Source organism: Sabethes cyaneus, chromosome 2, assembly GCF_943734655.1.
Source record: "Sabethes cyaneus chromosome 2, idSabCyanKW18_F2, whole genome shotgun sequence".
NCBI lineage: Eukaryota > Metazoa > Arthropoda > Insecta > Diptera > Culicidae > Sabethes > Sabethes cyaneus.
Window position 1 is genome coordinate 87,750,089 of NC_071354.1, and position 23,061 is coordinate 87,773,149.

The 23,061-nt window shown below is 41.0% G+C and overlaps 1 protein-coding gene across 3 annotated transcripts in view; it reads left to right on the forward strand.

Annotated features, from left to right (window-relative positions):
• LOC128734551 (uncharacterized) overlaps positions 1–23,061 on the forward strand; it is a 122,908-nt gene that overhangs the window by 97,525 nt on the left and 2,322 nt on the right. Inside the window, exons 3-7 of one of the 3 annotated variants that reach the window (XM_053828807.1) lie at positions 14,650–14,941; positions 15,024–15,173; positions 15,246–15,664; positions 16,125–16,257; positions 16,345–16,569. In XM_053828807.1, coding sequence (XP_053684782.1) covers positions 14,650–14,941; positions 15,024–15,173; positions 15,246–15,664; positions 16,125–16,257; positions 16,345–16,569 — 1,219 coding nt within the window. Of the gene's footprint in view, positions 1–14,649; positions 14,942–15,023; positions 15,665–16,124; positions 16,258–16,344; positions 16,570–23,061 lie in introns of all 3 variants that reach the window. The other 2 variants (XM_053828806.1, XM_053828808.1) reach the window with 2 other exon arrangements.

Consider the following 23,061-nt stretch of genomic DNA (forward strand, 5'->3'; position numbering starts at 1 on the left):
AATTTTACTGAGCGTATATCACTATGCCAAGTAATTCCAGAGATTGAGATTTACTGATGAAGAAGGTCATTCTTATAATGATACGAAATTGGGTAAATTCTAACGACACCACTCTTGTGTTGCTTTTGAGTAATGGGAAGAAGCCGAGTTGAAACAGACCATTTCCAACTGCAATTAATTTCATAGTATAAATTAGCTAAAGACTCTTCAAAGCATGTTCTATGTAGTATTTGGTGTTGATTTTTACCACCACTTCGACAAAATGCTTAGCCAATACCAAACGTTGGAATACCTACTTTTTTACCTAAAATGAACATTTCGTCCAAATTAGGTTTATTAGAGTTGGTCAATTACTTATATGTTTGAACTTTTTCGCGGTCACTTCGCGTGGAATGAATTGACGATTTAAAAAATACTTCAATTGAAATCTACACATTTTACAATTATGTTTTTCCGAGGTTTCTCCAAAGATGTTGGAAGCTTTGCGTAGACTAAACGTTGTACTTTGCTCTGAAAGTTATTTGATTTGCCAACGCTGTTCCCAAGTAGAAAAATCAATTGAAAAATATTATTTTTTCATTACAATATCTTGTAATTCATTTAATATGCATTTATCTTATTGATGAACAATCTTTAGAGTATTTTTTGATAGGATTTCATTCCACCGTGCGATTTAGAGACTGACTGAAGCAGCAGTGACTAAACAGGAACTGTGTCAAATGAAATTAACTTCGCTATGCTTTTCCTGTTCACCCAGGTCTAAAGATCTTTTATTTATTTATTCATTTGTTTATTTATTTAATTATCATATCCATCTGACCTAATCGGTCTTCATAGATTGGATGAAGAAAAACCTATTTGAGGTCATCCTTATGCGGGCATAAAAACCCCATCATCTTTTTAGAGAATATGTATACAGTCAGTACACAATCATGGGTCACACACAATTGCGGTCCGTTTTAAGTTTAACTGCTGATTTAGGCTTTTACAGATTGCGACAGTCTTCAATGGACCGTACTGCTAGAAATAATTTCAGGTTGTCCGCGTACATTAACTTCCATCCATCACCCAGAAGTAAAGCCACATCGTTAAAGTACAACGAGAAAAGCAAGCCCATATTGCTGCCTTGTGGTACACCCTTGTTTGAGAATGGGAGCAAACGTATAAATTGACCTGTACGGTGTTCAGTGTTCGGTCACATAAGTAGGAGTTGAGCCATTCTATAAAACGTTGTGATGCACCAAGTTGGGAAAGTTTTCGTAAAATATTCGATGGTCCGCATTAAACACTGCTTTCAAATCGGTATATATATTACATCCTTTAGAGCCTTCTACTCTAGCTGCTAGATGCAAACTGACGTGAAATCAAGAAGATTAGTGCTGACGGATCGTCCTGGTACAAACTCGTGTTGATCAAAAGATTTATAACTTTTCGTATGCAAAACAATAACAAAGCTTACTATTATCGAACTAGCTGATTGTCCGATCTTACTCGGGGCACATTTGTCTCTTAGTCTATTGTACATCTGTTATTGTAACGAAAACTCTCATAATGCAAGAAACAGAAATCTTTTTCTTCATTAGAATGTATCTGATCCCTTTGTCAGTTTATTTCCTTTTGTCCCCCAGCCATTTGACTGAAGTTTTTGGAGTGTCTTAGTAGAATACGAAACCTAAAATTAAATAAAAAGAAAACTTTCCAATTTAATCCTACTATGCATATTTATTCGCGACAGATACGTATTTCGCCTACGACTTGCAGGCTTCATCAGTGTCTGTTTTCGAACACAGACACAGAACACAGCTCGAAAAGAGACACTGAAGAAGCCTGCAAGTCGTAGGCGAAATACGTATCTGTCGCGAATCTATACCTATAAAGAAGGATTTCTGTCTGTCTGTCCTGTGTTCCTTATAGAATCAAAAACTACTGAACCAATCGGCGTGAAAATTTGCATGTAGAGGTTTTTGGGGCCAGGAAAGGTTTTAGTGATGGTTAGAGACCCCTCCCCCCACTAAGAGGGGGGGCTCCCATACAAATGAAACACAAATTTCTGCATAACTCGAGAACTAATCAAGCAAATAGAACCAAATATGGCATGTGGGTGTTTTCTGTGAAAAGAATTTATTCTAGGGTAATTTGAGACCCCTCCCCTCTTTATAAGGGGAATTAGAACTCCTCTCCCCTTTAAGAGGGGGGGTTTCCATACAAATTTCCTCATAACTCGAGAACTAATCAAGCAAATGGAACCAAATTTGGCATGTGAAGGTTTTCGAGGGCAAGAAAATTTTCTATGTTGAATTAGGACCCCTCCTCACTTTAAGAGGGGGGGCTCCTGTACAAATGAAATACAAATTTCCTCATAACTCGAGAACTAATCAAGCAAATGGAACCAACTTTGGCATGTGAAGGTTTTCGAGGGCAAGAAAATTTTCTACGGTGAATTAGGACCCCTCCCCACTCTAAGAGGGGGGGCTCCTGTACAAATGAAATACAATTTTCCTCCTAACTCGAGAACTAATCAAGCAAATAGAACAACATTTGGCATGTGGGTGTTTTTTTGGTGACAAGAATTTATTCTATGGTGAATTGAGACCCCTCCCCTCTTTATAAGAGGAATTATAACTCCTCTCCCTTTTAAGAGGGGGGACTTCCATACAAATTTCCTCATAACTCGAGAACTAATCAAACAAATGCAACCAAATTTGGCATGTGAAGGTTTTCGAGAGCAACAAAATTTTCTATGGTGAATTAGGACCCCTCCCCACTTTAAGAGGAGGGGCTCCTGTACAAATGAAATACAAATTTCCTCATAACTCGAGAACTAATCCAGCAAATGGAACCAAATTTGGCGTGTAGGTGTTTTTGGAGGCAAGAATTTTTTCTGTGATGAATTAGGACCTCTTCCCACATTAGGAGGGGGGCTCCAATACAAATGAAATACAAATTTCCCCATAACTCGAAAACTAATCAAGCAAATAGAACCAAATTCGGCATGTGGAGGTTTTTGGAGGCAAAAATGTTTTCTACGGTGAATTAGGATCCTTCCACACTTCAAGAGGGGTGGCTTCTACACAAATGAAATACAAATTTCCTCATAATTCGAGAACTAATCAAGCAAATGGAACCATATTTGGCATGTGGGTGTTTTTGGAGGCAACCATTTTTCCCATAATGAATTAGGACTTCTTACCTTTTTAGGAGGGGGGGGGCTCCCATTCAAACGAAATACAAATTTGCTCATAACTTTAGAACTAATCAAGCAAATGAAACCAAATTTGGCATGTGAGAGTTTTAGATGGCAGAATTTTTTTTCTGTGGTGTATTACGACCCCTTTCCCTTTTAAGATGGTGGGCTCCCATACAAATGAAATACAAATTTCCTTATAATTTGAGTACTAATCAAGCAAATGGAACCAAATTTAGCATGTAGGAGATTTTTGAGTCTTGAATTTATTTTATGATAGTTAGAGACCTCTCACCCCTGTGGTAGGGGGATATGGACTCTCATACAAATAAAACAGAAATGTTTGCGAAACTCAAAAACTAATCCAACTCGAGAAATTCGAGACTCTTCCATAAAACATTAATCAATAACAAGACCACAAAAACTATCTATAGTAACACTAGATCATTCAGGACGAGCCGGTCGCGAGTGTTGCCGGTGACCCGCCGTCGGAAGCGCCGCCCACTGGGGGGCTTGCAAAACTCGAGAAGTGACAAAGATCATCCGAGATTCATGATTTATGTACAACACAGGTTAATTTGTGGCAATACGAAGTTTGTCGGGTCAGCTAGTACATAATAAAATTCAATTGGAAAGTTTTCCTTTGTATTAAATTTCAGGCCCCAACCACTTGTAAATCTGTCTTCTCCTCGGTAATCCCGATAAACCGAAACAAAGCCTTTTTTACGTTTTTGAACCTCCCCTTGTTAATGACCACCCTATTCCCCCTTTCAGAAATCCAACCACTTGAAAACTGATATCGTTACAAATGCAAGACAAACGCACCGCTCTACCCATTTGAACCTTACTCTCCCCTTGTAAGAGACCGTCTCCCTCTTTTGTCAACCTCCCTGCGTTTGATGAAGAACTGTCCAGACGTTTCGGAGTTATGGCCTCCTCAAGTCCGCTGTTGCGGACCCCCCTTTTGTCAACCTCCTAGTACAGATTCACTTATGTAAAGGAACATGTGTGCCAAGTTTGGTGAAAAACGGTCAAGGCGTTCTGAAGTTATGGCGGAACATACAAACACACATGATAGAATTTTTCCGCTTAGAATTTACAAAAATCCATAACTGCTTCGGATTTCGACGGAGATTTGTTTGCATGCGCATCACATAGCTTTTGTACAATCTGGTATTCAGCCACCAATGATCAGCATTTGTTCGTTTAAACTTGCATCGTGTCGCATCGGTTCACAAATTCTGATATTCACGTTGCCAAGCAGATTAGGTATTGGTCCCATTGTTGCTACCATTTGGCCATTGATTGGCCACCGGCACTAGTTTTTTTGCACCCCTCGTTTGCTTACGCCTATGGCACCGGTTATTCTTTTATTAAAGGTGGAGGAGCGTTTGGTGAGGAAGAATGGTAGACTGAATGATACAGCGAAACTGCGATGTGGCGTCAAAAATACATTGCGTTCAATTTCTGAGTGGGACTCTAGCTCACACTCTCTCGGTTTGCGCCCAAGTGTTCTGACAGTTAAACTACCAGCACACGACACCCTATATTAGATAATCTCACATCTAGTTTCGATCGTTCCAGTCTAACCTTTCGTTCGCACACACATACGCTCCACCCGCCAACGGTAAATATTTTTATATGAGAGTTCTTTCTGCTTCTACCACTGAGAAGATAGGCTATTATCGACTGACTCGAATGATCGAAGCTAGATGTGAGATTATATAATATAGGGTGTCGTGTGCTGGTAGTTTAACTGTTAAAATACTTGGGCGCAAACCAACAGAGTGTGGGTTTTTTTCTGTATGGACTCATCACTGCGACCAGTATCGTTGATCTATTGTGATATCGCCCGGGTGCTTGCTGTATGACCCGTACTGCATTTCTTTTTGCTATAATCGCTATTGAATGAGCAATATGCTTATTAAATATTATGCGTGCTTGTATGCAATTGGGTTTACCCTTCCTTCAATGCTTCCTCTACTTTACCCACCTCATTCACATCACAGCACCGTCCCCAATTACAGCCAACCCTGGCGCAGCTAACCAGTGCATTTAACTCCTTTTTGCACTGTCAATAGGCCTTATCGGGATAATATAGAATTCAGCATGAAGGAAGGGTGATGAGGGGTCTGAGAATAAACCTATGATAAAGTCACTTTGATATCGAATGGTCTGATTCTACTAAGATTTGAACCCACGACCATTCGGTTGTCAAAGTAGACTCGGTAATCTTGCGGCTACAGAGCCCCCCAGAGTGTGGGTTAAAGTCCCACTCAGCAATTGAACTACGCAATATATTTTTGACCCCACATCGAAGTTTCGCTGTATCATCCAGTCTACCATTCTTTCTCATCAAACGCTACTCCACCTTTAATAAAAATTGATTTACGTTAGACCGCGACAGAGTCAAAGACAAGTAAAACAGAAAAAACTCGCTATTTTTCTCCAGAGCGGTACCGATAGAAATAATACCGGTATTCCATGTTACTCAACTACGCAGAACAGACTGTCACAGCAGCAGTATAATATGGTCTATACAGAAAAGAAAAAGTACACCAGAAGGCCAAAGTTAGGTTTACTATACATAAAAAATGAAATACCTATTTTGTAAGCAACTGAAATAGTTTTACTTTCTACAAAATCAAATTGGTGTATCAATGGTATTCGAAAGACCGCATGGGATGTATGATACTGCAGGTGCGGCATTTCATATTTTATCTAATCTAAATCTAAAGGTTAGTGATACCCCATACCCTCGGGGATAAACTAATGGCATTTATACCAGAAGCCAGGCTGCAATTCGCCAAGGATATAGCGCCTTATTTCGCTCTCTGAAAATAGATTAGTCTACCAAAAGCATTAGTTTAAATAATATAACACTTGAAAGTAAAATCGGCAACTTTTCCCAGTCGCCTTCCCCATTTCATACCCGCAGATGGAGTATTTTAGATTTTGGGCAATTTAGACGCCGTTATTAAATAATTATAAAGCTTATTGAAATATATAATTGCAAATTGATTTTCAGCTCAAATACTAATACCCACTCGTAGTAATAACATTAATTTTCGAAAGCACGAGATACATCCATTTATTCTTAAGGGGGGCACATTATACCACCTTCCTCTACCAGTCTTGCAGTTATAAAAAAGTTATAAATGGGTGAAAGCGTATGAGGGAATGTCCAACTCACCCCGCCTCGTAGTTGGTCGTCATCACTTAACTCTAACTAGTAACCAATTATAAAATTAAATTTCTTCATGTTGCAATTAGTAGGTATTGTGTTCCGTGATAATAGATTCCATTGAGCTGCTCAAAACTAATTTGTAAATAAATAAATGTTGTTGTGTATAAACAATTTACGCCGCTTTCATGGGATATGAAAATTAATGCGATTTTGATGTTGGGCCGCGATATTATGTCATTTCTATATTTTCATGCAATTGCTTTATTTCATTTCATAATTTTATATTGCGATCATTATACCATTTTCCAAGCTAACATCATTTTTAGTTTGATTAAAAAGACCATTACGTAAGTACAATCAAGTTTTACGACAAAAGTATAGATTTTTTTCCTTCAATTGTTTTCCTTCAATTGTTTTCCAGTGCACATCATGTACCGTGAGGTTCCCCAATTCCGCGCGCCTAATTCCGTGCCCCTGGCATTAAATCAACAATCTCCCAACACAACATATACATTTCCGCTAACAATGTTTGAAAGCTTGAGAAAGTATATTGTTGTTGCAGTTGAAAACCGTAATAATCGACGTGCGACATTCGGTTTTATTCTTGTTCTGTGTGTCGCAACTACGTCGCATGTGGTGCGCTGTGTTCGCACATTGATGCGCTGTACAGCGCACCACCTGCGACGTAATTGCGACACACAGAACAAGAATAAAACCGAATGTCGCACGTCGATTATTACGGTTTTCAACTGCAACAACAATATTGACTGATTTCAAGCCAACTCGTCTATGGGGTTAGCAGCACTCTCTCAGAATTCAATGAAACTTTTTGTGTGTAAAGAGTTCATGTAAAAACTAAGTATGTATGCAATAGTTTTTCAAAAATTGGTCCATAGCAACTTTTGAAAAGGGTTTACTTAAAACTATAGGACCTACAGAAAAATGATCCATGGGTGACTTTTAGTAAATCTAAATTTTCGTAAAACAATATTGCAAAAAATGAAAATTAATTTTGACAAAAACATTGACATTGACATTTTACATTGACAAAAAAAAACATTTTAAAAACTAAAAATCGAGGCCTAAATTTTTTTTGAAGATAGATAAATTTTATGGCCTATAAGTCTTCCATACATTGCAAAATGCGTATATTTAATAGAAAAACTAAGTATGCAAAGTTGCTTATTTACATGAACTTTTCATACTCACAAAGTTTCATAAAATTCTGAGAGAGTCGGGCCAACCTATGGTCGAGTTGGTGTGAAATCCGTCTATTATCAAAGGTTTTTCGAAATTATTATGTATGTTTGACTAGGAAACCGCTAACTTTAGACCAAGTCAGTGGTATTAGGCGCGCGTGGAATTATACGACCTCACGGTACACCATTCAACATTTATATTTCCAATATCACAAACCATTAACTGGTTATTGACCGCACTGCATATAAAATCCTCCATTCAGATCACCCATTTCACGTCATAGGAATTAGCATATGAAAGGAAGGATTTGGTAAGCTTACAAAAATATATTTCATTCTAGACACTTTCCACTTCCAATAGCAGGAGTGCAAAACTCTACTGTGGGAAAGTGAACACCATGGACCATGCATCGTTCATTGTACTTTTCGGCGATGATACACGTTCTTTACACACCGTCTAGACGGATACCTATGTTAAGCTCACCCAAACTGATTCATAATGGTTGTGGAAGCACGGTATGCTACGGTCACGTGCCTTGCTCAGGGTGAAAAGCATAAATTCGAGTGGAAGCAGAAGCATTAAAATCATTTTTCGAATGAGGCAAGTTATGAAATATTGAACCCATTCCGGGTTATTTTTTTTTTTTGGAAACATTTCAGAACGTTTACAGAGTTTATATAAACAGATTTTTTTCATTTGGCCAAGCTTAGATACTTCTCAAATAGTTTCAACTGCCAATTAATAGATGATTGACGAGAACATAAATATGTATAACACTTTCTGATATTTGATTTGAACTCAACACCAACTGATAATATGTATGTTCTAAAAATGTCCATCAATATCGGTTAGTTGAAATAACTATTTCTAGCAACTGATAGCATTCAAAATATATATCAAGACCAAAATATATCGTATACACAATTATGCGAAATTAAGCTCCTTTGTTCCGCAGTTATTTCGGTCTAGTGCCCAACCCGATCGGGCTGGCCACAACAATGTAAAATTATGCGATGCTGAAGATGCACCATGCCGTGACCAAAGCTGTATGCAATTTTTCACTATGCTTCCTCACTACTGCTGCATCCGATCCGCTGTGGCGCGCGGTTGCCGACACGAGCTGAGAGTGGGAGTGTGTGTGTGGGAGGTATGATAGTTCGGCTGAGTTACCCTTACGAAATGCCCAAACAATCAACGATAGCATGGTTTCCGCGGGGGTCGACAAAATTTATGTGAATCTTTGCCATCATGCACGGTGTGATGCGGAACAGGCCTGGTGCGTACAGCCTACGGAAGGTAGGACTTTCGCGTGCTCCACACTGATTTTGTTTTCGTAATAAAGAGTTGCAACGGTCAGACTGCAGTAAGGAACAGGATGTTTATGTTTACATCAATGTATTACATTTGTATGAGGTATTGAGCTAATTTATTCATGCGGCGCCGAGTATGCAGTCAGACTAAAAGTAAAGTCTCGAACGGGTTGATCCGTTTATGCACTTTTTGGTGAGCGTTTTCGCCTTTATTTTTCACAAACGCATCGCGGTCAGCGAGAATCTGCGAGTGGAATGCAGTTTTAGATACACTGAGCGATCCGTGTAAGCCGTAAATTGTCGCGACCTGACAGCGAACAACGTAGGTACCTGTAGAAGACGCCTGCAAGGAGAATGCCTGTCTGCCTACGGTGTAGTAGCTGGATGTCTCCTGGCAGAGCCCTGCAGGAGGGTTGCAGCAATCACTTTACGTTTTCACCGTACTCAACGATATCTATACTGCCTGGGCAGGAAGTTGGCGTTATTATAACTGCAAAATTAAGATTGCGTAAAACCGCACATGGACGATGTCCAGTACCTACCATGGTGAAAGCCAAATGCGCGAGGCCATTTATATTTCTGCAGCTCATTGATATGCAGATAGGGAAGTGGATTAAAGTACAGACTAATCGGAGTTATTGGCTGTTACAGTTTGGGATATTACTTGCCGGACTTGATGACTGGAGACGCAGACATTTTCACGTAATTTATTGCGTGTTTTAATCAATCGTGCATGCTGTACCCTTTCGCTTATTTTGTAGTAGTTTGAATGGGAAAAGCAACTTTAGGTTCAGATACTCTTCAGAGTATCTTAGAAAAAACTCCATTATTGAACCATTAAAGCAGCTTATATTACGAGTCCCATATTTGATAACCGGGAAAATACATAATTAATCATGGTAATAATTGCGATTGGCCTTCATATTGTACATTTCGTATATTAATGGTAATCTGCAGTAATATCTAAAGTAAATTTCGGACGATTTCAGTAAACACGAAATTTCGCGAAATCTCACAGAGCCGTGCACCTTTTTTAAAGATTCTAAACATTGACTTGAGTTGTTCTTTTGTCACCCTGGAAAACAATTGATAATGGCTGTTTCAACGTTGTAAACACAATAAGGTCTGTGTAAATGAAAAAAAGGAAACAAAAAGGTGGATGTGAGCACAATTTTGTCTTTTTTCTCAGGCTATGCTAAACAAAATAGCGGCGCACAAAAGGTACATTTATCAGCATAAGCATGATCGACTGCCTACGGTTGCTTTCCTGCTGTAGCTGCTGCACTGATGTGTGGTGAAACTTATTCTCATATTAGACAATACCTGCAGACTGACAGACTCATGAGACTCCATCCGAATGTAAGTCCATAGAGAAGTTGATAGGAATATTTTAGCCGAATACAATTATCATTCTGGTAAACGATATACCTATCAAATTCCTACATCCAAACTAGTAAATTACCAAGTTTACGCGCGAACCTGAATCGAAACAATTCCATCAAAACCGCCCGCGATGCCTCCAGGCATACATTCACCAGAAACACTCTTATTCCCTTCAAGATACCTTGAGAACTTCATCATTAGGCCATGAATCTTCTGACAAGGAACACAAGGATGCAACACAGACTAACAGACGTAACACTCCGAACAAATTTTTTAACAAAACATCGTTTCAATGGCACCCCTAAAACTTGGAAAAAACACAAGCATCCCCTGGTGCAGTTTCCGCGCTACGCAGAGGAGGTCGCTATAAATTTAGCAATGCTGTAAATTTACTTATATACTCTCTGACAACAGCGCAGGCGTTCTTGCGCAACGACTGTTGTTTGAGTCTTGGTTTAAGTGAAATTTTGAAATCCATGGTTTCGCCGGTGCCTCGAAATGTGTCTATGGTTCGTGTGGTTGATAATGGCGGGTCAGCAGTGTCTCATCTCCTATGCAGCAAATCTAAGGTAACCCCTCTCCATGAGATGACCATTCCTAGACTTGAGCTCTGTACTGCCTTATTACTAGCCAAGCTAGTAGATAAGGTAATTCCAACCTTGAAGCTACCGATCCGAGAAATCAGGCTATGGTCCGATAGCCAAATAGCGTTGAATTGGATGAAGAAACCCTTGAGTCACATCCAGGTCTTCGTATGCAACCGTGTAATCCAAGTCAACAGACTGCCATTGGAGTTACGTCAGCACTGACCAAAACCCGGGGGATATCGTATCTTCAAGAATGAAACCAGCCCTCTTAAGCAAGTGTCAGCTGTGGTGGAACGGCCCATTCTTTCTTTGCAAAGCCTACTACGAGACGGAGCCGATGGGAGATGTTCCTGATAAGCTAATCTCTGAGTTGAAGGATGTGGTCATCGCAAACCAAAATGTGACGTGTTAAGTATAAACTGGTGGGTGTTAAATCAGACCGAACCAAGTCACAAAAATCTAATTTCGAGAAAAACGAAGTCAAAGTTTGCTACTCTGTGTTGTTTAAAGTAATCAACCGTTCGAAATGAGTTCATATCTCTGACTATTTGTAATATTTATGTAATCTGATTAGAGTAAAATGTAGCTTAGGAAGTTTTTGATCGTTTGCTGTCATTAACTCATTTTTTAAATTTTGCGACTTGGTCCGGTCTGACTTTACACCGACCAACTAATTATCGTGAAGGCGCACATGGCTTTATTCGTGTGCCTAGTCTCGAAGGTGATTCACCTCGAACTTGTCTCAGGTTGTCGCCGGAAGCATTCCTGGTCACACTAGGCCGCTTTGTCAGTCGACGGAGCATGGTGCGCAGAATATTCTCGGACAACGGAACCAACTTTGTTGGCGCATCCAAGGAGCTGCGCTAGTTACGGGCACTATTTGATAGTGAAACTACGAAAGCCAAAATCAACGATTTTCTACTACGCCGAGAAGTGGAATGGGAGTTTATTCCACCAAGATCGCCTAACTTCGGAGGATTATGGGATGCCGGAGTAAAGGTGGTAAAACTGCATTTAGCCAGCTCTGGGAAACGTGACCTTGTCCTTTGAAGAGTTCGATACCGCGCTGACTCATGTTGAGTCAATTGTCGATTCCCGGCCATTGTACTGTTCGTCTGATAATGCGAATGATCTACAACCATCTGATGTTTGGTCGGCCTTTGGAGCCGATACCCACACGTTCCAGCCAATCGTTTGACGAGATGACAGTACCTCAATTAGCTGCGGGATCACTTTTCAAAAAAGGTGGTCTAGAGAATACCTATCCACTTTGCAATCCAGAGCGAAATGTCTAGCAACTGACGCAGGGTAAACATCTGATCCATCGTGGAGCGACCCTCACGAAAACCAGCTTGGTACTCGCCAACGAAGGACTCCGCTAACGGTCTCAGTCTGCAGAACAGGATACGGGAAAGCACCTTGTAGGCAGAATTGAGCAATGTAATTCCTCGGTAGTTTTTACACTCCAGTCGATGTACCTTTTTGAAAATTGGGCAAATGCGACTATCCAACCATTCCTCCGGCATTTGTTCTTCCTCCCAGATCCTGACAATGACCCGGTGGATTGCTTCGTACAGCCGCTCGCTCCCCGCTTTGAGAAGTTCAGCCGGGATACCGTCCTTCCCAGCAGCCTTACCGTTTTTCAGCTCACTGATTGCCTTTTTAACCTCCTCTTGTGTTGGTGGTTCCACAGCTTGACCATCGCTTACAATTCCTATCCTGTCCCTGGTGATCTCCGCATTTACCACTCCGTTCAACAGTGTCTGAAAGTACTCCTTCCACCTGGCTGCTATCGCCATTTTATCGGTAAGCAGGTTGAAAGCACTATCATTGCACATCACAGGCATGGCTAAATTCCTGCATCTCACCGTTTTATAGAAACTCTGTGTGTCATTGCTGGCGTATCGCTCCTCTGCGCCGGCGAGCACGTGCTCCTCGTACTCGCGTTTCTTTAGACGATGGATTCTTTTTTCCGCAGCTCTAGTCTCTCTGTACCTCTCTCTGTTTTGACGCGTTGCCGCAGTGAGCATGCAACTCCTGGCCTGGTTCGTTTCATCTGTCACTCTCTGACATTCGGCATCAAAACAGCTGTTGCGATGTCTTCCATGCGTCGTGCCTACCACCTCTCTCGCAGCTGTTTCGATGGCACCATGGATGTTCCTCCACAGCCCATTTATATCTTCTCCTTCTACCTGCTGTTTTGCGATTCGTTGGTCAAGCTTCCTGGTGTATTCCACTGCTACGCCGTCTGCCGTTAACCGCTGGATGTTGAAACGAAGCGTCCTCTCAGTGCGAGCTTTCGCCGTGTTCGACAACCTTGCGCGAAACTTACTCACTACAAGATAGTGGTCAGAGTCGATATTTGGTCCCCGAAAAGACCGTATCGATAATATCCGAAAAGTGTCGACCGTCAATCAAGATATGATCGATCTGAGAGCTAGAGTCTCCATTTGGACGCCTCCAGATGTGTTTCCGAATATTCAAACGTGGAAAGTAGGTGCTACAGATGGCCATTCCTCTGGTCACGGCAAAATTTATGAGCCTCAGACCGTTATCATTGGTCGACAGATGAAGGCTATGTCTTCCAATAACTGGACGGAAGAATTCCTCCCTCCCGATCTGCCCGTTTGCATCTCCGATGATGATTTTCATGTCGTGTTTTGGGCACTCTCCATCGGTCCTCTCAAGCCTGTCGTAAAACTCGTCCTTAGCATAAAAGTTGATGCGTGCGTATAAGTTGATTAGGCTATAGTTGAAGAATTTGCCCTTAATCCTTAACACTCATATACGGTCATCTACGAGCCTCCACCGGACTCGTTGCTTATGGTTTTCCCAACACTACGAAACCGACTCCATGTTCTACTTTTTTACCGCCATTGTAGTAGATGTGGTACTTGAAAGAAGTGCCTGCAATAGGGTCAATTACCACGGAACTCCCTTTCTACAGAATTTGGCCTCCGAACTTTCTGCATAGCAGCGAACCCCACTCCGAGTAGATGTACCTACCAGTAAGCAAGCCAGCTCGTGCCGATTCATGCAGAGCTCGGAAATTCCAGATACCGTGTTTACAATCGTTATCCTTTAATCGTTTCCTTGTTCGTTGCCGTGTCCTATACCGATCAGATTAAATTAGTATGTATTTCCAATTTCGTTGCCCGTGGTATATGAGAGTTTTGGAATATCTTATCGGGGTCGCGATACCTACATTCCGCTGACGTGTCTGCCATCTTAGGTATAGATTGCGGGATACAGCACTTCATATTCAGCCGATCGCTCCGAGACAGGCGCTCAAGTTTGCACCTCGTAGCTTAGTTGCTCCAGTATGTACATGAAGCATTTCCAGGTACGGCCATCGATCCTCAACGTTTGACTTAGATCTATGAGGTGGCGCTAGGTAGGTCTCAATGACTTTTGTTCAAAATTTCAGCCATTCAGCCAACAAGTTAGTGAGTCCAATGTTTTACGAACACAGTCTTCATATTGTCTAACCAGCATAAAACAAATATTGTAGCAATTCCGAAAATATCGGTGCAGAAATAAGGGCAAACGAAATTTTATATTGCAGCGTTATTGAATTAAGATCTAGTGCCACGTCAAAAGTTCCACCAAAGCTTTTTTGGCTTCTCGACAAAAGTCACCACCATAAGTTCTGAAAGATTTGCTAGCTGAACTACAATTTACCGTTGAAGTTTACTTCTAGCTCGCATCAGAAAATAGCAACAACAAACATATATCACTTGCAGTTGACTAGGTATCATAGCAACTAACAGTTTGCATTTTATTTATCATTTTTTCCAGGGCACACCATATAGCGGATACACCTCCAGTTCCACTCCACATCCACCCTCGGCGGCAAATACTCTACCCAACCACCTTCACGCCAACCGTCAGAGTTTCAACTACTGGAAGGCAGGCTCCCAGACACCACTCACGAGCTCATCATCCATCAATTCCTTCTTCCGGCCATCCTCCCAGTCTAGCTGTTGCCTGTGGAAGGCCCTCAAACTGATATGGCGCTTCATTAAATGGCCCCTGGGATTATTGCTGATTTGTAGCTTGTTAGGTTTAGTTGTTTACTTCCTGGTTATAGGTGAGCGTAAGGAAATTTCAAATCGAGAACAATTTGATAGTGTAGATAACCCAATTCTTGTTTCTTTCTAACAATTTTATAGATAGGGACATCATGAGCAGTTCGTTGCTGGGGGGAGATAGCATCTACGACGTCGAAGAAAATTTATCTATCGATTTTAACGATTTTACCCACACCAACGACCTAAGCAGTGGCGCAGTGACAACGTTTGGTCGTGATCATAAAGACAAAAGTATAGAATTTTCTAAAGATGGCGCAACACCCAACTCAAAGTTTTCGTTCGGTTTAAATAACGATTTGCTAGCTATTTTCGTGAAGAAGACCGAACAAAATCGAAATGAAGGCCAGAGTTTCTGGACGTCGACGGAACACGAAAATCAAAGTGAGGAGACACCCGCCCATGTGGTGAAGGTCAGTAGCACAACTCGAGCGCCAGTACGAAAAACGAGCACCATATCGCTGAAGGATTATACCAAGGGTCGAGTTTCGTTTGATGATGACGAGTTCGAGAACGAGGAGGCCATCAAGGAGCAAACAACCCGCGCACTAGATGACGGAAACAATGAGAATGACAGACAGGTGGGATCTAACAAGGATATTTCCTTCAGATCGCTAGGATTCACTTCAGGTCATCAGAATAGCTTCGGGGTTCCTATCGAAGAGGATGAACAACTGTTGACGATGTTAAACGAACAGTTGATCAGACTTGAGAAGCAGAGAGAAGTGATTTACAGTTTCAATTAAACTCGTTATCACCCTTCCTTATGTGTTTGGGCTACGAGCATGAATTCATCTCATTTTATCCATCATATACAGAACATGCGGGCTGGTACCATTGCATTGGTGGCTTTAACTTCCCTCTGCTAGTGATGGAAGAAAACTATTTCCTCCTGCCATGGTGGTTGGGTACGGTGTGCGGCAAACACATCATGAGCCTTACAAACACAGTTCCTCACAGTTAAGCGGGCAGCTGTTCACAAAGGTTGCCGCTCAAGATTTGTTCCAGAAAAATTTTCAATTGTAAATATTCCAATTAATGGAACAAAATTTCAACCACATGCTTTCTGAGGCCGCCGTCTCTTTCTATACGCAAATCATCATCATAAACCCATTTATTGCTAAATATTTTGTTTTGAATTACATCAACGTTCGACTAAATTCCTTTCCTCGAAACTTTTTCTAGAAAAACCTTACCTCGACCTCGGCCACCACAGATTCTAGCCTGTACCGGACCAAAGTTTCCCCGACGCTGCCGATTTTGTCGCGGTTTGAAATAACCACCGAAGGTTTGAAACGTTTCAATATTTCCGAAGAAGGTACTGCCCACAAGCCAACAGACAGCCTCGCAGGTGAGCCTCCTGGAGCTGACAAATCGAGCTAACCTTCGTCCCACTTCTTTGCAGGCATTTGCAAGTCTACTTCTCTCCCTCTGTGCCGAGGAATATTACCGTACGATTTGACTACGTCGAAGAACTTCCAACTCACCAATCTGGAGTACGAGCACTTTCAGTATCTCATCAATTCCAAGTGCTCGGTACGCGTGGCAGAGTTCGTCTGTCTGGTGTTGGAACCCGAATGTCGGCCGTCTCGAATGGGAACTCTCACGCCCTGCAAAAGGATCTGCAAATGTAAGTAAACATTAAATACATACTTTGGCTTTTATCTCTCAATCGCCTCGTATTCCCTTTGTGGAAAGAGGCCGAAATTCACCTTTTAGAAAACAATATATCTGTCATGACGACCTTCAATTGGCTGAAAGTATTTTTGACATACATCGACAAGCCAGCTGTTTAACGACTCTTACTCCGTTTACCGTCAAGACCGGTCGCCTTCGAATAGTCATAAAACCACTGGAGGTGGTGTTTTGTTAGCTGTTAGCTAATTTTAAATCCCGTATAGTAAACCCCTCAGATTGTTCAAAAGTCGAACAATTGTGGGTCGCCATTGCCACTGTTGACGCAGCTATCTACCTTTGTTTAGTCTACATCCCTCCAGATCGGATTAACGACGATAATCTAATCGATTGCCATCTCGAGTCACTCAACTGGGTAGTTTCGCAATTGGAGCCTAGAGATAAAATTATAGTTTTTGGTAATTTCAATCTAAGCGCGGTCTCTTGGCAGCGTAATTCTTACAGTTCTATGTGTGCAAACACCTCTCGTTCCTCTTTGGTACAGCTGCAAAAAACTACTTGATACATATAGTACCGCTAGACTTAGACAGATATGCGCGATTGAAAACCAGCCTGGACAAATCTCAAGTGCCTCAAAACAGCAAAACGTGCATCCCTCAGATAATACAGCCAGTTCCGTACTGACGCTACGAGGATAAGATATGTAGCTGCAATCATTAAGTACAAGCAACTCAACGACCGCCTGTGCAACGCCTACAAGAATAATCTGCAACGCCGCCTGAAGGCAAACCCTAAAAGTTTCTGGCGATACATGACATAACAGTGTAAAGAATCAGGATTGCCCTCTACGATGTCCAATGGACAAATTAAAGCTGATTCAACCGTTGACATTGCCGATTTGTTCCGTTCTCACTTTAGTAATGTTTTCACTGACGAATATCTCGAACCGCATGAAGTAGCTGTCGCCACAGAACATGTTTCTCAACTTTCCGTTCCTGCGCTGCCGTTTGTTGTCTCCGCTGATGTGGTAACATCAGCTGGAAAAGTATTAAAATCTTCCATAGGATATGGTCCTGACGGTATTCCTTCAATCATTTTGAAGCGCTGTATGGAGACACTTGCTAAACCTCTTACAACAGTGTTCAACCTATCCTTGGCTACTGGCGTATTTCCAAACTGCTGGAAACAATCATATGTTTTTCCTGTTTTTAAAAAAGGTTGCAAGCGTATCGTCTCGAACTATCGGGGCATAGCTGCATTAAGTGCCATGTCTAAATTGTTTGAACTGATAATTCTTCAGGAGCTTACTCAGAGATACAATCACTACATTTCGTCGGATCAGCACGGATTTATGCCCAAACGATCTACAACAACCAACTTGACCTGTTTCACCTCGTTTGTAATACGCCATATAGAGAAGGATCATCAAGTAGACGCTATATACACTGACCTATCCGCAGCATTTGATAAAATGAATCATCAAATCGCAATTGCTAAATTTGAACGACTTGGGATGAATGAACATATGCTTCTCTGGCTTCAATCATACCTTAGCGGACGAAGCATGTCTGTAGAAATCAGTGATCACATTTCACAAGGAAGCCACCTAGGGCCGTTTTTATTCCTGCTGTACAAAAACGAAGTGAACTTCTTAAAATGCCTGAAACTCTCGTATGCTGACGATTTGAAAATTTACCGTACGATACAGGAGCGCCATGACACAGTCTTTCTGCAGATACAGTTGGAAGTCTTCGCTGAATGGTGTCGAATCAATCGTTTATCGCTAAATGTATCTAAGTGCTCGGTAATCTCATTTGGCCGAAAACGCTTACTTTTTCACTTTAACTATGCCATAGAAGGCGCACGTTTGCACCGTGAATCCACAGTTAAGGATTTGGGAATTCTGCTGGACACTAAAGTAACATTCAAGGACTACATCTCATACGTAGTGACTAAAGCTTCTTTACAGCTGGGCTTCTTATTTCACTTTGCGAAAAAATTCAAGGATATCTATTCCCTAAAAACATTATATTGCTCAATTGTACGACCTGTGCTGGAATATGCGTCGGTCGTCTGGTCCCCATATTACCAAAATGAAACTCAACGCGTCGAGGCTATTCAGCGAAAATTTATCCGCTTCGCTTTACGTCATCTTAGATGGACGGCTCCATTGAATCTACCCAGCTATAAAAGTCGTTGTATGCTCATCAACTTGGATTTAGGTACTAGAGGAAAGGCGAAATGTTGCAAAAGCATGTTTTATTGGTGATCTTCTGCAGGGTAATATTGATTCCTAAACACTGCTCAGCATGCTGGATATCAATATACGTCGCCGTAGTCTTCGATCTCATTCGTTTCTCAACGTTACTCCAGCAAGAACAAATTATGGCTTACATGAGCCAGTACGTAGTATGTCTCGTATTTTCATCACATGTTACTATGTATTTAATTTTAATGTATCGCGAGAAACAAATAAGTGTAGTTTTAGACGTGTTTTATGTTGATTTCTGTTGTATATTTGCTTGTAGTATAATTTGCATAATTTACCTGTAGTTGTGTAGTTAATCATTGGGGTGACGTTTGTGACGCATGTGAAAACTGAATTCATCTTACTTCTGCTGAAAAAAGTAAGAATTCGAGAGTGCCAATCAAAAAATTTCCTGGCTTGTTCCGTTTCATATGTCGAAACTTGTAATATTTATAGATAATTCTAATATTCATGCTTACCACAGCTAAATATTCGGTTTGTACTAGCCGAGTACGCGATCGTACTCGGTACTTGAAATTTTGTTTTCTTTCCGGAAATCAATTTTTTTTTTTTCATATTTAGACCTTCCTTTTGTCAAACCCTCTTATATTGATTATCTTATGTCAAAGAACAAATGGTTGGCTTACAGGCTAGCCGTAATTGCATCATCACGAGAGAACCTTCAATGAGCCAGAAACCGGCTTTGCAGTGATTGAACATGAACTGAGGAGGAACTATCTATGGACTGGTTGGAAGGCCTCATATGCCCTATTTACAAAAAGGATTATCAACTCGAATGCAGGAATTATCGAAAAATGACTCTCCTCAACTCTGTATATAAATTTCTCTCCCGCATCCTGTTTTAGAGACTGAGTCCGTTGCAGGAAACCTTTATTGGCAAATACCAGTGCGGTTTTCGAGAGATACGCTCCACGGCTGACCTTGCGTTCACCTTGCGACAAATCTTCTATATATATAAAAATTAATTTCCGTCTGTCTGTCTGTATGTGCCCTATAGACTCGGAAACTACAGGTAAGCAGGAGTTTTTGGAGGCGGTAAAGTTTTTCATGACGGTTTGAGACCCATCCCCCGTTGGAAGGGAGGGCTCCCATACAAACGAAACACAAATTTGTGCATAACTCAAGAACTAATCAAATACTACTTACTTACTTAAGTGGCTTGCCGTCTTCAGACAAATCCTGTTGAACACGGTTTCTCCAATTAACTCGGTTGTAGGCTACCGCTCTCCAATTCCTCGAACACCGAGTACTCTCCGCCAGATATCGCTCCACCCGGTCTAACCATCTTGATCGTTGCGCTCCTGGTCGTCTTGTTTCTACTAGATTTGAGGCAAACACCATTTTTGCAGTGCGGGGTAGTTGCCTGGCATTCTTGCAACATGCCCTGCCCATTCCGTCGATCAAAACGTGGTCGATCTGTGATTCTGTCTGATTTGGTGACCTCCAGGTGTAATTGTGTAGGATCCCAAGTAGCACACGTTGTCACAATTGAGTCACAGCGGCTGATATGCGTCAAATTTAAAGGACACCCTTTAAATTGAATCGCAAAATTTGGAAAGAAGTAGTTTAAACTGTATTTTTATCGCTGTCAGTTTTTCGAAAATGTGAAAAAATGGCGTCACCCGAAAAACAATGTCGTGAATTGATTTTACGCAAATACCTTGAAAATCCTCATCGCTCTTATCGGGACATCGGAAAATAATTGGGATTCGTGCAGTCAACAATGTGTCGTGTGCTTAAACGTTCCGGTATCAGTACTTGTGGCTTGAGCACGCAATAAGCACGCAATAACACGCATAAGCGTGTCGTGAAAGCGTTCAAGCGGAATTCCAATGCTTCGGTCAGGAAAGTGGCCAAAAAGTTGAATCTGTCCAAGTCACAGTCACAGAGCCAAGTACCGGGAGGGACTGCATACGTACAAAGTGCAGTAGGCTCCAAATCGTGACATATGGCAAAATACGGTGGGAATGTCACGGGCCCGGAAGCTGTACACCCAGATGATGATGTAGCCTCATTGTCTCATCATGGATGATAAGACTTACGTCAAGGCGGACTTCCAGCAGCTTCTGGGGCTATTGTACTTTACCGCCCAGCGCAAGTGTGATGTTCCGGAGGAACTAAGGAAGCAGAAAGTTTCAAAGTTTGTCAAGAAATACTTGATTTGGCAAGCGATCTGCTTGTGTGGCAAACGAAGTGCGCCGTTCGTGACTACCAGGACTGTAAATGGGCAGATCTACCTCAAGGTGTGTCTACAGAAGCGTCTGCTTCCTTTGTTGAAACATCACGAGAGCCCTACGATCTTCTGACCGAATCTAGCTTCAAAGGATGTCGTGGAGTGATACGAAGCCAACAGGGTCATTTTCGTACGCAAGGACATCGATCCCCCAACGCACCGGAACTAAGGCCCATCGAAAAATACTGGGTCATTATGAAGCAGGCTCTACAGAACTATCCCAAATCTGAGCCTGAGGAAGACATGAAGAAAAGATGTACTTTCGTTCAGAAGAAGCTGCAGCCAAATGTTGCACAGAACCTTATGAGTGGAGGTAGGTAAGCGTAAACGTAAGGTGCGAGCATACTGAATAAAATAAATAAAATAAATATGCCAAAAGCTTGCTAATGGGTTATATTTTATTGTCTGAAAGTTTGAAAAGGATCGTTCAACTAGATAATTTACTAAAACATTTTTTCCGTGATGCAATTTGATGTGTGACACCCTTTTAATGTAAAATTTGGGTTACAGTAACTCAAAATATAACAGTTGTGTAACCGAAATAGTACAAGTTATGTAACAAAATAAGGTTAGACTAACACTTACACTGATTTTCCGCAAAATGATATTCGGTGAAATGTTATACAATCGATATACGGTGACGGTATAAGAGAAAATTTAATCACAACCTTAAAAAACTACGTAAATTCCAAAAATTTCATTAAAAAACTATCATGCATACGAAAACTACGCGTAAAAGTATTCGCTAAAGCAAAATCACTTGATTTTTGGAAGTCGCGTAAATTGGAAAATTTACATAAACAAAAACGGCATAAATTTTGAAATTTGCTTTAAATAAATTGCGTAAAAAGCAACCTTAGTGTAATTCTAAGTGATTGAAAATATACGAACAATTCTTTACGAGAAAAAATACGAAATCGATTGGCAACAATGCAGTTAAGCGATCAATTTCACTTCTGAAACAATACAACATAGTACAATATAGTACGCCAGTATCCTTTGAATAGTTTGCTTTGTGCCAGCAGTGAACGAGTTGCGCTCTAGTGGTTTCCGTTGTCGATTGTGTACGTGAAAAAACTATGGAATTTGACAACTTTCGGACAATTGGTACTCACTACGCCCGACTGAATCCCGTCTTTCAGGGTATTCTATCCATCAGACATTTCTTTCGCCGTAATTTCCACGTTAACTTTTATAACCGCTTCCACGTAACTTTTGTAAGTTTCATTACGTTTTGCAGATTACCCCTACTTCTCCATGGCCATAATAATAATGATCTGTGAAGTTGCTTTGGCAGTGGCTGTCACATACAATGTTCTGAAAGGCATAAAACATCGTTTGTCTGAATCCATACAATACTTTCAAGGCCTCTTGCTCTTTAAGGGACTTATTATATTTTGTATATTAGCATATTTTGCGATTGGGGCTATTTATGGAACTTTTAATGTAGATAAAATAGGACATGATGAGTTTAGGCATATGCTAATTTGGATGATAGTTGATGTGTGTGTATATTTGGGTAAGCTGAATTCTAACGTTTAGCGTTCTTAGATCAACTCCAGCTTTATAACCTTTTTTCAGTCCCTATTTCACCTGAGATATGGTTAAGCATAGGCTTGCTAAACTACGCACTATATAGGCGTGACACGTCCGCTGCTAATGACGTGTTAAGGGACCGGCTCCAAGGGCACCCAATACAAGAACTGCCGCAAGAAGACAATGTGATGAATGAACAGACTGTCTGACTGAATGACTGTCATCAGGGCAGATGTTTTCTATATAAACTACAAAACAATTGACTGCGTTTTAGCTGAATTTTATAATACTTTTAATTGTACCATATTGACAAATATATATTTCTCACTGGATATACTTTGAGTGGCCTAGTGCGGTGACTTCCTTATTGATCGTATTGAAAATGTGCATGTCATCTACTTTTCAACATTAAGCTTTTCATCGTGCAGCTTGAACTTCAATGATCCGAC